Source organism: Geospiza fortis, unplaced genomic scaffold (genome assembly GCF_000277835.1).
Source record: "Geospiza fortis unplaced genomic scaffold, GeoFor_1.0 scaffold237, whole genome shotgun sequence".
Classification (NCBI taxonomy): Eukaryota; Metazoa; Chordata; class Aves; order Passeriformes; family Thraupidae; genus Geospiza; species Geospiza fortis.
This window is the reverse complement of record NW_005054319.1, coordinates 2642804-2658031: the sequence shown is the minus strand read 5'-3', so window position 1 is coordinate 2658031 and position 15228 is coordinate 2642804. Positions and strand designations below refer to the sequence as shown.

Genomic DNA, 15228 nt, shown 5'->3' with positions numbered 1-15228 from the left:
TGGGCCGGGCCCGGAGCCGGAGCGCCGCTCCCGTCCCTGCGGCCCGGGCTCCCACAGGCTCTGCGAAATGAACCGATTCCTCCTCACAAACCCCGTGCCACCGTCCTCATTCCCCTCTGAACGCTCCCAGTGCAACTCCCCTCTGAACGCAACCCAGTTCTGGGCTGTCCTGTGCAGCGCTTTGGGGTCCCTGTGGGTCCCTCCCGGCTCAGGATGCTCTGGGGTTCCATGGGTCTGTCATTCGTTCCTGTGAATGGCTGCTGTGATGGTCGGGGGCTGCCGGCCTGTGGAGGGGCCCGGACAAACGGCCTGTCCTTGGCATTCGTGCACTGGGACATGGAGGAGAAAAGAGCCAAACTTGGAGCCTGATGTCCCCAAATCCCTTCATGCAGGATCCAGCCTTGTCCAATCTTTCCTGTTTCTGTGCAGGGCTGAGGCCAGGTTCCTTCCTTTCTGCCCCAAGAATAAATTCCTCACCTGCCACTGCCGAGCTCTGGGTCCTGAGCTCAAAGCCCATTTTCTGGGCCCAGCTGTGGCTGGGGTGTTATCCCAGAGCCCTGGGGATGGCTCTGGCAGGAAGGCAGGATGAACTTCCACAGAAACCCAGCAGGGTTTTGGATGGGCTGTCCCCATTCTGCTCAACCGTCAGCTGCCCATGCTGGCCACCATGTGGCTCTCCATCTCTCATCAATCCCCATGGTTTAGGTTGTGCATAAACCCCAGGGACAGCACTGACTTATTTTTATTTTATTCTATTATTCCTATAAGCATGTAGGTTCCCATCATGTGGCATAAATGGTGAGGGGCAGCAGTAAAATCAAGGGGGTGCTGGCAGAAGCTGGAGAAATGGTGAACTTCCAGATTCTCAAGATGTACAACAAAGAAAAATACACCTTTTGCCTGCAGGTTTACAGCACAAACTCTGCAGATTCACAGTCTCCTTCTGAAAGGAGGATGAGAAATAGCTTAATTTAACTCACCAAGTGTTAACCGTGGATTACACTGACGTTTTTTCTTCTTTGCCCATAGCTGCAATTGGTTTAAAACAGTATTTTATCTTTCTTATGTTGATTTTCTTTTAATTAAATGACTGAGCTAAGCAGGAAGAATTCAAAGCTGGGAAAAAAAAGAAATGAAACAGCTTCAATTTTTAAGGACAGCCATTATGGAAATATTAACTGCAGCTCCATTTAAAGTGTCTTTTGTTTATGCTTTGATTGCTTTCTTATTACAGTATTGAAATTGTAAATGGAAAATTACACCATGTTCTATTACATAAGCAACTGGTTTGCACAGCTTGAAATATAAGGTTTTATTATTAGGTTTTCAGGGCTATGAACAATAGATGGGTTTTATTATACAGTAAATAGCACTTTTCCACTTGACTTCGTTATAACACTTAATGGTAAAAGGGAGATACTCCTCTTTCATAAATAAATGCAGCAAATTGTCTCCCAGATTTCAGACAACTGAGCAGCAGGGAAGTAACTTTGGTTTATCTGAACACATTTAACTGACATGTCAAGGCACTTGCTTTTAGCAAACTGCCCAAATTACATTCCTTCCTTTCTGTCCCAGTGGCCAACTTGCTGATTTCCCATGTGATGAAGGAAGAAGTCAAAGGAAAAAGATGCGCAGAGACCGCACAGTGGAATTATTCCCAGGCAGGCAGCACCAACATTTCCAGTTCTGTTTTACACCTTTACCAAGGATCTGGGTGATGGGATGGGGGGCACCCTCAGTAAGGTTGTAGATGACTCCCAGTTGGGTGTCAGTGTGGATTTTTGGAAAATTCACTTCCCCAAGCATTGCCACAGGCTGCCCAGGGCACTGGTGGAGCCCCCATCGCTGGAGGTATTTAAAAGCCATGCAGATGTGGCACTTGGGGACATGATTTTAGTGGCAGCACTGAGGGAACAGTTGGGCTCAATGATCTTAAAGGTCTTTTCCAACCTAAAACATTCTATGATTCTCTGCAAAGGCTACATCAACTTGGTATATTTTATTATATCCTTTTTTTAAATTTTATTTTAGTCTATTCATTAACTCAGGGTTTTTCTTTGGGGTCTTATATGCTGTAGTTACTCAAATTCAGGTCAGGTATAGTAGCAGGTGTTTGGTTATGATTACTTAATATTTTAATTGCAAATGCCAGTTGTACCTTCTAGAATTTCCTTTAAAGGTACAGGTTCTCATACTATCTCATACACTTCAGCAACTTAGGATATGCTTCAGCAACTTAGGATAAATTTCTCCCAAGGAGATCAAATAAAACCCCCATTAGATAATCATTGTGAAGGAAAAAAAACTCATTTGTGGATTAAACCTACCAGTTCCAAAAGGACTAAACAAAAACAGAGCCACAAAGAGCAGTTCCACAAAGAGAGAATTAAATGCTTTTCACATATTATCTGTCAAAGGAGCAAGTGACTTTGACTGCATCAGGGAAATCTGAAATAGCTGCTTCAGCAAAAGGGTGCTCATTGTACAAGAGAGATTAGATAATTCATGGTGTTTCACAGTATCTCTAGCATGGAGTCCTGAGCCCTTGCCAAAAATTAAAATCCTTGAATTAGAAGATTTCCCATCCTAGGGAAAATCTTGGCTCTTCCCCTTTCAAGTTACACAGCTTGATAGACTAAAAAAGAAATAAAAATCCTTTACTTGAATCAGTGCTTTTCATCATTGATTATGGACTGAAGTAACATTTAAAACTGTTCTTTTCCAGTGTTGCCAGGTAGTGCTGAAAACTCACTCCACTGGTGGTGTTTATCCATCAGCTGGACAAACATCTCCTCAGAAGGAGTTATTACACACTCACCATTGCTTTGTGGAAGCACCAAATTGAGTAACGCTTCAGAGAAGAACCTTTATTCATTTTACAGGCAGGGAAAAGTCCATGACTTCCATTATTTTCTCTCTCTCACCACACTGCCTCCTCTAAGAGCCTGCAGACTCAAATTATCAGGTACTTAATTGGAAAAGAATTTATTGACAAGCCATGAAAGGCTCGGAGTAAAGCACTAGGGGATTTCGTAGCTTGACTTGGGATAGCTGTAGGAAATTAATGAGTTGAACAAGACCAAGCACATTCAGATGCTGGAATTTGTGCCCTTGAGACTGCTGTTCCCAGCCCAGGAGAGAACACACCTCAGAGAAACATCCTTCCAGGATCACTCATTGCTGCCTCACCTCCGCCAGCCGAGCACGCCGCCAGCTCTTACATAAGGCTCTTGCTCCATCACTGCCACAGGCTGTTGTAAACCATTTTTCTCCCTTTCAATTCAGGTTCCTAGACAAGCAAAAATGCAGAATATTGCCAGAATAGTCTGGGGAATGGGGATTTCTGTTGTGGATGATTAATGAAATATGATTGTTTTGCACTTACAGGGAAATCGTAGTTTCATGCCAATAAGGTCAGGGCCTTAATATGTTATGTGCTCCATAAAGATGTACAGAGTGATAGCTCATTTTCTGTTATTACTGAGCCAAAGCCTCATCAGTTTAGAGAGGAATGTTGTAGAAATGGTAACCCTCCGCTGAGAGGTGAAACAAACCTTGCTCATTGCAATTCTGGTCCATCTAAATCCACATCTCCACCTGCACCAAGAGAGGGGCCCAAAAGGAAGATGCTGGGACCCTGCTCCTGTAGATACCAACTAATCACCCTTCATGATATGCCTCAAATTTCCCTTGGATTAACACAATTTCTGCAATATGTTGTTAAGAGAGACAGAAGCCAGAGACCCAGAACAAAAAATCCTTGGAGCTGTGTAGAGGCATTTGATTTATCAGCTGTATTTTGAAAATCATCTCTTCATAACCCAACCTACTCAATACTCACCTCCCAGGTCAGGCTGCCTTGACTTGTTGGTGTAAATGTAGATCTGGAAGATCATGGTTCTAGCTAGAGTTACAAGGGATTTTACTGCAAATATTTTTGTAGATATGCATATTAAAAAGTACATTACCAGCACTAAAGCCAAGGATCTCCCATGTGTTTTCTCACTGGGTGAGACTCATGAAGGAATGGCATCTATTCAGTCCAAGAAGGAGGCTTTTCAAAGCAACAAAGTTCCCAAGAATGGTAAATGCTTAACACAAGTGGGAAAGAAATACTCTCACCTTAGGCTCTGCACAGGGACAATGCACTAATCTCATGCACAGATTTTTTTATTTTCTTCTCCCAGTGACCAGACTCATCACATATAATCTTTCAACCCAGAACATGAGGCAAAAAAAAACCACCAGGAATTTCTTTAAAAAAATTGCCATTAAATAAGGATTTTAAAAATATTTTTCAGAAGTCTTTTTTCCCAGAGTCAATTTGCAGCCCACACTGATTTGACAGATGAATGAAAAGAAATTAAAGAATCATTTGTATAAAAATGAGCAAAATGAACAGCTGAGGTACTGATCACTACCCTTTAGTGATCCTGTAGAAACACAGATTTGCAGGGTGGGAAGAAGTGGGTGTAATCCAATAAAACAATGCAATAATGATGAAAAATTGAAAGAGGTCAGAGTCGGAAAGCTTTTGATTTCTTTTTGCACTGGCATTTGTCAAGGCAAGCAAAATCCATTAGTGAGGAGCAGCCTGAGTTTTAACACATCTGGGTCTTTAAAAATGTTAATGTTTAATAGGGTGTGCTCAGGCTTTAAATGTCCCTGATAACAATGCATGGGCTGATAGGCATCTCCAGGGGCTGTAAAGCAGTGGCAGAGCCTTGCAAGGCACACAGGCACTTGGTGCTCACTCTGCTGGTTTATGATGTCGTAAAATAGGCTTGATTATTCTAATAGTAATAATTGTAGTTTTGTAGTAATAATTGTAATTTGTAGTTTTTGTAATAACTGTAATTGGAGAAGGTGATGTGACCTTCTCCAGATGAGTTACTGTGGTGTTAAGGGCAGGCTCATTGCCCAGGAGGCACTGAGGAGTCCCCTGAGCTGTGCCCACAAACTCTGCTCACCTGAAGGGGGTTCTGCCTTGGGCTGGTAGAAAGACAAGGATGTGAGCTGGGAGCAATGTTTTACCCCAGTGCTGTGTGGGATCCTCACCTGCAAGCCTGTGGCTGCAGGCTGTGTTCAGGATTGCACCCTGGAAGCTGAGGGATGTGAGGAAGGAGTGGGGGTGAGGGCATCACACTGGCTCTATTTCAAAACTGCAAAGATTCCGTCCCTCTGGAGAGCTCATCCCTCCTTTCTCACAGGGCTTCAGCCCAGCAGGCTGCAAGTCCATGGGCTCACTGCTTGAGAAAGGGCCTCACTCTACATTGTCACCACAGACTGAAGTCCTAGGGAAGGTGATTTTTCTTGTTCTGGCAGCAGCCAGCTCTACTCCAACAGAGCTCTGTGTAAACAGCCACAGATTTCCTCCTTTGGTACCCAACTGGCCCCATGCAGGTTTTTTCCCTCCCTCTTACTGCATATTATAAATTCTCAAGAGTCCCAGTAGTCACACCATTTGCTCAGAGAAGAATCTGGCAGAACAGGATATTCTTGGAAATGTCTGGGAGAGGAGGGTGCAGGCCAAGACCTCTCAGCTGTGCAGCAAATCTTGAGATGGATGTGCCCATCCACTGCCCTCCTTTCTTTGCCCACCCTGCCTGGTCCTCTTCTGCACAGGAAAGCTCCCCCTTGTGAAAACCTCCACTCCTGATAACAAGCCTTGGAGAGCAGGCAGCTTTTTCATGTCGATCTAGTTAGAGTTTATTGATTCCCCTTGCCTTTGGCTAATGTACTTTTATTATTATTAATAAATAATCATCATTTTCCCATCAGTGCAGCCTGCACCCGGGAGCCTTGGAGAATTCTAGCAAAAGAATTATTAAACTAAAGATTTTTAGAGGGTTGAACAGCAGCACAGCCCAGAAATCTGCCAGAATCTGCAACTGGGGAGCAAAATATCCCCACTGGAGAATATGGGATAGAGCATCAAATCAGCTCCTTCCCCCAGAGCCACCATTTCTACAAGTGGCTTCCTATTCTTGGTCACTTCTGCTTTGTTGTCATCCCCCGAGGATGCAGAGGGTGGGGGTGGCTCTGGGAGCTGTCACCTGGGCACGTGGGCTCTTGCTTGGGCTTGGGACATGACTCAGTACCTGCAGGGCCAGAACTGCTGCCATGTGCTCCTCCTGCCTGGCACCTCCATCCTCTGCCTGGCCAGCTGCAGCCTGATCCTGGCTCCTCCCAGGTTAGCAGGATTCAGGATCTCTTTCCCAATCTAGGCAGGATTGCCTGCAGGGGACAGTTTCTCCTAGAGGATGGCATGCAGCTGTTCATAAACAGAGGGAGTCATCACCAGTTGCTGAGGCAGGCTTGGCCATCCAGGCACACAGTTCTCTGGGCACTAAACTGCCAAATAGTGACTGATATTTTGGGATTGCTGGTAGGGGATTTTTGGGACAAAGACAATAACAATGCTAGCAATAAAAACCACTGATTTGCTCAAGGAGTTGATTTTACTGGGGTGGCAGGAAAGCAAAAAGAATCAGAGCTGTCACCTGTAAATAGATCTGCTCCTGTCAGCAATCCTGAGTTAGCACATCTTCATGCAACCACCATTCCAGCTTCTCCATGGTCAGTTTTGTCCTCCCCAAGGGCTTGCTTGCCAGGTGCACCCTGGGCTGTGCATTGTTGTGGGCTTCCCCTCCTGTGTCCTGCTTCCTCCATTGCATCACCAGGGGTCCAGCTGAGTCCTGTGACCTGGCACAGTGACAGCATCCAGCATGGCTCCTGTCCTTGAGTTCTGACCCTGAAATCACATAGAGAACAACATGCCCATAACACAGATATTCACTGGAAAACAAACACCTCATCCCAGTGTTGTAGGTGAAATAAGAGCTCTGGATTATGATAATCCATGGTTTAGAATAAAAGAGGGTGTTTCATCTGGCAGGAAAATGGAGTAAATCTGGTCTGAGTGGATGTAAACAAGTCTGCAGAGCCCTTTTCTCTGTGTAAAGCCACTTCCCCAGAAGGTGTGTTCAGGCAATGACAGAAGGGCTATAAAGGGACCCCAAGATGCTCGTACCCTCAGCTGCCTTTGGACATGGCTGTGCAGAGTCTCCTGCAGTACCTGGGCTCCTGCTCACTGCTCTGTTTGGCAGCAGGGCTCTTTGCTCTCCTTTACTTTCTCTCCAGCTCCAAGAAGTCAGTTTGCAATTTTCCCCCTGGGCCACGACCTCTTCCTGTGATCGGGAACCTGAACGTGGTGGACCTGAAAAAGCCGTTCCAGTCGCTGACAGAGGTAGGGGCTGAGCGAACAGGCAGGGGCCAAACGTGCAATTCCTGCAAGGAGAAATGCAGCTGGGGAAACAGAGATGTGGTTCTGTTTGCTTTGTGTGGAGGGCAGCAATGAAATATGTGGCACACAGGCAGAACAACTTTGTGCACACACACACACACACACACACACACACACACACACACACACTCTTGTGTTTATATATATGAATATAAAACACACACTCCTTTCTTTATACACACTCAAGTGTAGACCTCCCACCCTTTGCAATCTACTCCAAATTGTTGGTGCTTTGAGCCCTTCAGAGGCTGCAGGTAAAAGACTCGTGTTGCCATCAAGAGATGTCTCACTGCCACCAGACCTCTAGGAAGGATGGGTGGATAGAAGGGATGAAGCAAGAAAAGGTATCATCCCCATAGCAGAGGGACAAACTTTCTTTTAAAACTAATTACATCTCTGCAATGCACAGCAGAACTCTGCCTCCCCAGCCCTCCCCCTGCACATACTGCTCAGGATGGTTGAGGACTCAGTGCATGGATTTTATATGTCTAGCTAATCAAATTGCTTTTTCTTACACAGCTCCATGGATACTTATATTTCTAAAAGAGAGAGAGAGAGAAAAAAAAAAAAACCCACTTAAATATTAAAAAGCCAGGGGCAATGTTTGTTTCAGAAAGTGTCTGCTGTGTTCCCACAGGGACCTGGGGACAATTCAGTGGGAATTCACATTTTATCTGGTTGCTGTAGAGACAGCTGAGGTGCTGTGAGGGACCTGTCACATGCCCTGTGTGTGTGATGCTTACTGGACACTATGGTGGGGGAAAGCTGGTCCCCAGAGAACTCCTTCAGCCCCTTGAACATCTGCAGTGGGAGGGCAGTACAGACACTGCAATCCTCCTGTTAGCTGTGGAAGAAAGGGCATCCTGTGTTGCCACAGCACAGAATTCCTACAGCAGGCACTCAGTGCTCATCTGCCCTGATTTATGGGGCAGAGGATTGTGCAGAAATCAGTTCTGGTGGGCTTCTGGTTCTGAGCTCCTGGGTATGTTTGAGGATGTCAGTATGAAACTATTAATGAACTATTTTTGGCAGTCTTGGGGGGTTTTATGATACAAACGTCACGTGACAGCACCAGACTAATTTCCCATAATCTACCAAGAAGCTTTATTTGGGCTTTCAGGCCTGCCACATCCAATACTTGTGCTGCTGAGCAAAACCAGAGGGGCTGCCAAGAAGCACTAATGCAAGGAGATGGCCAAAGGAAGGCTCAGAGGCAGCTGTGATTCCCTGCCCCTGGCTCTGCCACACGCTCTGTGAGCTGCCAGGGATGGAAGAACCAGTGCTAATGTTATCTCCCAAGCCGTCAAACCACTGCTTGATGAAAACAAATTCAATTTGTCTGGTGTAATAACAGGAGCTGCTTCTAATCTGAAATTCAATTTGTGGAATCTATCTAATGCATAGAAAATGGTAAGCCAGGCACATCAGAAACAAGAAGACATTTGGAGGGGATGGCTTGCAGTGTGTTCAAACGAAGCCTAAAATACCAAGTGAATGATTAGCTTGTCAAAGCCACCTTTCAGGGTAACAGATGATTCATTTTTAATTTGCTATAAATGCCTAACACTCCTGTGACATTATCTACCAGAATGTGCTTCCTAGTCGGATTCAAGTTTCTGGTGGCCAGCAAATAATTCCATAATGACTGCAACACTACCCACCTTGCCATAATTAGAGACAAGTGCTGTCCTGAAAGAAAGAGTTATTGTCTGGCTTTGTTTTTGCAGTGTTTGTGGCTTCAGCCTCAAAGGTGTGTGCATGCCTGCTTGCCTCAGGTCACCAGCACTACAACAAACAGGCCTGCCTGCAGCAGCATTCTCTAGCCAGCCTCCCAAGGTGGTATTGCTGGCCTGCTACTGCAGAACACCACAGGAATGCAGTGGCACTTTACTGACTCCCCTGATAGGAGCAGTGATAGCAGACACCTTGTTGTGCAAACAGGGTGCAAGCAGAGATGCTGGCAATCGATAACTGCTGCTCACTACTTGAATTACAGCAGCACCTGGAGACATCAGGCAGGGCTGGGAGGCTCCTTTTGGTCTAGAAACCACCTAGAGTGGCCAGAACTAGTGTTTGAGTCCAGATCTGGCTTTGAATGAACATATTTATTCACCTTGACAGCTCTCCAAGATCTATGGCAGCGTCTTCACGGTGCATTTTGGACCCAGGAAGGTTGTGGTACTGGCTGGATATGAAACCATCAAGGATGCCCTTTTAAATCATGCTGAAGAGTTTGGAGAGAGGGCAGAAATACCCATATTTAGAAAAATGACCCAAGGAAATGGTAATTGACCTTCTGCTTGGATAAGTTTTGTCTCTGTTCATTACATCCTCACAGCAGAGAGTACTGTCCTCTTACAGATCACTTCCTGTGATCTTAGGAGGCACCAGTGTGTAAGAAAATTTATGAACCACAGGTGCCATAAGGATGTTACACCTTTATTTTAGGCATAGCATTCAGCCATGGAGAGATGTGGAAAACTATGAGAAGATTTACCTTGTCCACACTGCGAGACTTTGGAATGGGAAAGAGAACCCTTGAGACCCGAATCCTGGAGGAAGTAAATTCCCTTATCAAATATTTTGAATCCTATCATGGTGAGTGTCAAGTCTTTCATCCAGAGACAGAGAACAGGTCTAGCAGAACAATAAAGATTAATGAAAGTTTAACTCTGAGCAAATGGTATCTCGTGGTTAAAGTTCAGCATAAAGTGCATTAGGTTATTGAACGAAGGCCTTAAAACACTGAAACAAAATTCCCTGCTATGAATTCTGGGTGGGGAATGAGTTTTCTTTGGGAGGCCAGGACTACATTTCCATAGGAAACCAGACTGAAATGACCATAGTCATTTTGTCACTTGTTTTCATTGCTTGAAATACAGGGAAACCATTTGATACGAAAATGATTCTCAACAATGCTGTATCCAATGTCATCTGCTCTATATTGTTTGGAGAGAGGTTTGAATATGATGATCCAGTATTTCTAACTTTGCTGAAGCTGATAAATCAAAATACAAAGCTGTTGGGCTCCCCTATGGTGCAGGTAAGAGCTTAATTTTATGGGTTTTGGGGAATATCCAGTTTCAGCATTTGTTCTTCTGGCCTCCCACATATTTCTTCTTGAGAACAAGAACATTATCAGTCAGTCAGCCTGTACAGAACACATCTGTGGTTCTGTATCTGCAATGCACAGATTCCCAGGCTCCTGCACTTACTCTGTCAAATTTATTAGTAAAAGAAAAAAATAAAAAAAATCCAAACTCTTCACAAAAGGAACAACTGTACCCTCTTTGAAGAGCAGAAGCACAGTCCCAAACCTGCCTCCTTGAATTACAGAAGGAATATTCAGTTTCTGCAGGAATCCAGAGCTCCTTAGACTGTAGAAGGGGAGGAATTACAGCCTCAAATGTCAGGGCATAGGACAAGGGACCAGCAGTGTGATTTGAGATACCAGAATGTGTTCAAAAATACCAATTAACAGTAAAACTCCTCTTGCTCCACAGTTATATAACTTCTACCCATCCCTTGGATTTCTGTCTGGAGCTTCCAAGACTGTGCTGCAAAACATCCTTGAATTGAATGCTTTTCTCCAGAAGCTCTTCCAGGAACACAAAGAGGAGCTTAATGAAAATGACTTAACAGGATTTGTCGACGCCTTCCTGGTGAAACAGAAACAGGTACTTTAAAGCTGAGTCCCAGTGCCTTTCTGTTCCCTTCCCTTAGCTCTGACTTAGCTAGCCCTTAGGACTGGCCATCTGTCAGGGACTGGCAGTGAGTGGAAACCCAAGAAGTGCAGTGAGCAGAATATATCAAAGAATATATCACACACTGAGCTGTGCTGGATTTGCTCATGGCCCCACTGGAACTGCTGGTTAAAGGGATTTAGTTGTCAAGACATCCCATGAGGGGGAAATAAGTTCCCACTCAGCACACATAAGGAGGAGATCATCCCAAACCTTCCTGCAAGAATGGTACAGTGATAAATAAATTCCAACTCTTTGGAATTTTTTCTAATATCTAGACTTGGGGATTACATATATGCTTGGGACCAGACAAATTCCACACAGCATAGGCCCTAATGCTAAAAGACTAAATATTCAGTTTTCCCACACATTAAAGTCACAGAAGGCTAAAATGCAGATAAAAATGGTGGTAACACAGTCACATATGGGTATCATTTGCTGTATTACCCACATATTTTGAAGGAGTCAAAGAAACCACACACTGCATTCAGCAATGGAAACCTGATGTTTTCAACCCTGGACCTCTTTGCTGCTGGGACTGAGACCACATCCACAACTGTGCGCTGGGGGCTGCTGCTGATGATGAAATACCCAGAAATTCAGAGTAAGGAGGACACATCTCTTGTACAATTTATTGTTGCATGCTTAAGGCTTTGGTTGTGGAAGGGAGTGGAACTCATTCAAAGTTGCTTAGAGTAATTATTCTCAGCGCTCTGAGAGAGGCAGCAAGCATTGACTTTACAAAGGAATTTTATTCAGCTGGATTGCAATAAACCAGCCCAGCCAAGTGGGAGAGGCTGAGGGGCAGCCTACAGACACAGTAAAGCTCTCTCCTGGTAATTCACCTGCAGGCTATGGGCTTACGTCACTGAAGGTCCCCGCAGGAGCTGATTCTGATCTGGTTTCTGTTGGAGGCTATGGGGTAACAAAGGTGTGTAATGAGAGTCAGGCATGAGATGGACTATAGTGACTCCATTCAAACTGCCTTAGCTCAACAACAAACCTGAAAGAACCCCGCCATACCCTCACTTACCCACTTCTGCCCTTCCCAGATATTTACAGCTTTCCCTTTTCCTCATCTCTGCCAAACTGGTAGCCATTTCAGTTGCAAGATGAGATTGTTATCAGCTTCTTAATCCTTTCCTCCCTACAAGGAAAGATTCAGGAAGAAATGAACCATGTCATTGAACCAGGAGAGCTGCCTAAGTTGGAGGACAGGAAAAAAATGCCTTACACAGAAGCAGTAATACACGAAATACAAAGGTTTGCCAATATTGTCCCCATGGGCGTATCTCGATCGACTCCCAGAAATGTGAATTTCCGAGGCTACGTGATTCCTAAGGTGAGCTCTGAGGCTGGCAGCTTGTGCTGCACAGATTCCTCACAGCTTTCTTTAAAGCAGATGAAGAAACACGTAAATAACTAAAGACACGGTGATGCATGGTTTAATCTGTGCTGTGACCCTTTGTCTCAGATCCAGGATAATTACTGTAAACATACAATGGATTGTGGTCTGGTACAGTTGTTTGAATCATGATTAACCAGAGATTTAATTAAATCACACTGGTTTGAATCTTTTTATGTCGAATGTGGGACCTCTACCCCAGCACCTTTGTTGGAAGATCTGACTCTGTAAGAAAGGAATGTTTTGTGGTCCAAAAAATAAAACAGCAGTTACTGAAAACAGACAGAGCCACGATGGGGCAGAGAAACATTCCCCAGTTCTATCTGTCATGTCTTATTTGCCTCTCCACATTAGGAAAAAGAACACAGTCTGGCTCATGTAAAGGAGTGATCTCCTGTTCCATGAGTTTCTTTGATCCTTTTCAGGGTACTGAGATTATTCCACTGCTGACCTCTGCTCTGAATGATGAGTTACACTGGAAAACCCCGGATCAGTTCAACCCTTCCCATTTCCTTGATGCCAATGGGAACTTCATGAGGAGAGAAGCATTTATTCCATTCTCCATAGGTAAGAGGGGTGTGGGTGCAAGGCTAATGGCAGTTCCCCCTGATTTCAGGAAAGTACGAAAGCCAAGGACACAGAATGGAGGGTAAAGGATTTCTGGTCATTTCTCCTGTCCACTATTGCTGTAGGTAACCACTTCTTCTTTGGGAGAGATGGGAGACATGGATTTACTCATAGTCACTGAACAATTTCATATATCTACAGACTTCTGTGTAGTTTAAGACCAAATCAGTAGCACCTCCAATATACAGAGAGAAGGAAGGGAAAATTTCCTATCTCAGCAGCCTGCTCTTCCAGACTACCTCCTGTTTAGAAATCTCAGACATCAACACTAACAGTTACTGTGCTGACCATTAACTTCTCCCTGGCTGTTTTCAGGGCGAAGGGCTTGCCTTGGTGAAGGACTGGCCAGGATGGAGCTGTTCCTCTTCTTTTCGGGCTTGCTCCGCAAATTTGTTTTCCAGCCTCCTCCAGGAGTGGAGAAGTCAGACCTGGATCTCACTGCTGATGTCGGCTTCACCTTGACTCCCATGCCTCACCTGGTTTGTGCTGTGCCCTGTGAATGATCAAACAGCACAGCATTAGAGTAGTGAACACTTCAAGCTTTAAAGCAAATCTAGTTACAGTGGGGAAAAGCTGTCCCTGAGCTTTAGGGGAGGGAAGACACCAGGCACTGTTATTTTATTTTCTCTCATTTGTGACATCCTCTCCAACAGCTCTTGCAATGTCTGTATAATGCAAACCCTTCAGACAGCTCTGAGTTCTGCTTTCAGAAACTCTGATTCATTCCTGGAACAGCACATCAGAGATGCTGTTTTCAGGGCAGTTTGAAAGAGTGAAATGCCTTCAGACCTCCTCTGTAGATGTAACCCATCAGAGCTCTCCCCTGGCAGCCTCTTTGGGGAATTTCTCAGCCCAAAGTCCAAGCCCTGTAGCAGAGCTGATTATAAGTAGCCCAGCTGGAGACAAGAGACACTCAAAGGATCTGGAAATCTCCACAGGATGGTTGTTCAGCTGAGCCTCAGACTGAGCTTCCATTGTGCCATACAAGCCTCCTTATCTTTATTACAGAGTCCCAGACACAAGGGTGTAACACAGGCTGATGCCAAGACCCAGGCATGGGACAGTTATCAGAAAACATCTAAGTGCTTTGGGAAATGGGTTCTTTCCACCTCACACCAGGCACTTCATGCTGAACAGCCCATTTATGATGGGGCCAATTGAGCAGCTTTCTGCTTCTGCAGAAATGCCTAAGAAAGGCATTTCTACCACTCCCTCATCTCTCCTGGCTTCATGCTGGCTCTGGCACTTGTCCAATCCCTTATTTGGCCATCTCAGATCCCTAACCTGGCAGAAAATGAGCAGCCATGGCAAGGGAAGAGTTTCTGAATCAGCGTGGCTGAAGCGATACCAGCCTGGGGCAGGGCAGTGGGGCTGGGGCTGGGCAGGGACTGCCACGCTCCAGCAGAGAGCTGGGAGAGGCTCAGCCCCCTGCTCCCTGCTCCACCTGCACCTCAGGGGCTGTACTTGCTCTGTAGATCTTCTCTACCCTTCACACAGAGAAAGGATCCTTCAGGGGATGAATCAGCTGCCGTAAGGTTGTAATTTCTCACTCTCTGCACTGACTGCAGGGTGAACCATCATCCACAGGCTCCTACTTCCAAATTCCAGTCACAATTACCAGGTGTGTTGTGATGAATAGGGACAGTATTGTCCATTTGACTGAAAATGGGGCATAAAACTAAAGTTACTGTTGTTTAAAGCTGAGCTGTGTGCAAATAGAAGGAAAGAAAGGAGAAAGAATGTGAAGGGATGACAAAGTAAGGTGGCCTCTGGCCAAGACAATGACTCTCCTCACTAGCTTTAGTTCACACAACTAAAGGCAGCACTCTCCCAGTGATTCTGCACCTTCTGCTTGTGCTGGTGTTGCATTTAGTCAGGGCTGTAGCACAGGCCCTGCTCCAGCTCCTGGGCTCAGCTCAGGGAGTGCTCTGTGACAAGGAAGCCTCTGCTGCTGCGCTTGCTTGCGTTTGTTTTGCTGTTGCTCTATTTGCAGTCTAACTACTGCAAGCCTGACCTTATCACCTACTTAATCATTAAATATTTTGTTCTGTTGCTGTGGATCTATCTGGTGTGACAGTATGCAGTTGATTTCTGGTCAAACTGATTAGGCTGGGCTGTACCACGTTCAATACCGCCGCACGAGA

General features: G+C 45.2%; 1 protein-coding gene across 1 annotated transcript; it reads left to right on the top strand.

The window, feature by feature from the left end:
* Positions 1 to 7009: 7009 nt before the first annotated feature.
* LOC102045228 (cytochrome P450 2K4-like) lies at positions 7010 to 14825 on the top strand. The gene is made up of 9 exons (XM_005420363.1): positions 7010 to 7252; positions 9431 to 9593; positions 9758 to 9907; positions 10192 to 10352; positions 10813 to 10986; positions 11515 to 11656; positions 12207 to 12394; positions 12883 to 13024; positions 13400 to 14825. The coding sequence occupies exons 1-9, from the start codon at positions 7055 to 7057 to the stop codon at positions 13585 to 13587; spliced, it is 1506 nt and encodes a 501-aa protein (XP_005420420.1). The 5' UTR covers positions 7010 to 7054; the 3' UTR covers positions 13588 to 14825.
* Positions 14826 to 15228: the final 403 nt, after the last annotated feature.

What these genes read in the sequence shown, in the direction of transcription:
- LOC102045228 (XM_005420363.1), top strand. Translation starts at nt 7,055, where the DNA reads ATGGCTGTGCAGAGTCTCCTGCAGTACCTGGGCTCCTGCTCACTGCTC. An exon ending in CGTTCCAGTCGCTGACAGAG is followed by an intron (nt 7,253 to 9,430) that starts GTAGGGGCTGAG and finishes TCACCTTGACAG; the next exon opens with CTCTCCAAGATCTATGGCAG. An exon ending in AAAAATGACCCAAGGAAATG is followed by an intron (nt 9,594 to 9,757) that starts GTAATTGACCTT and finishes CCTTTATTTTAG; the next exon opens with GCATAGCATTCAGCCATGGA.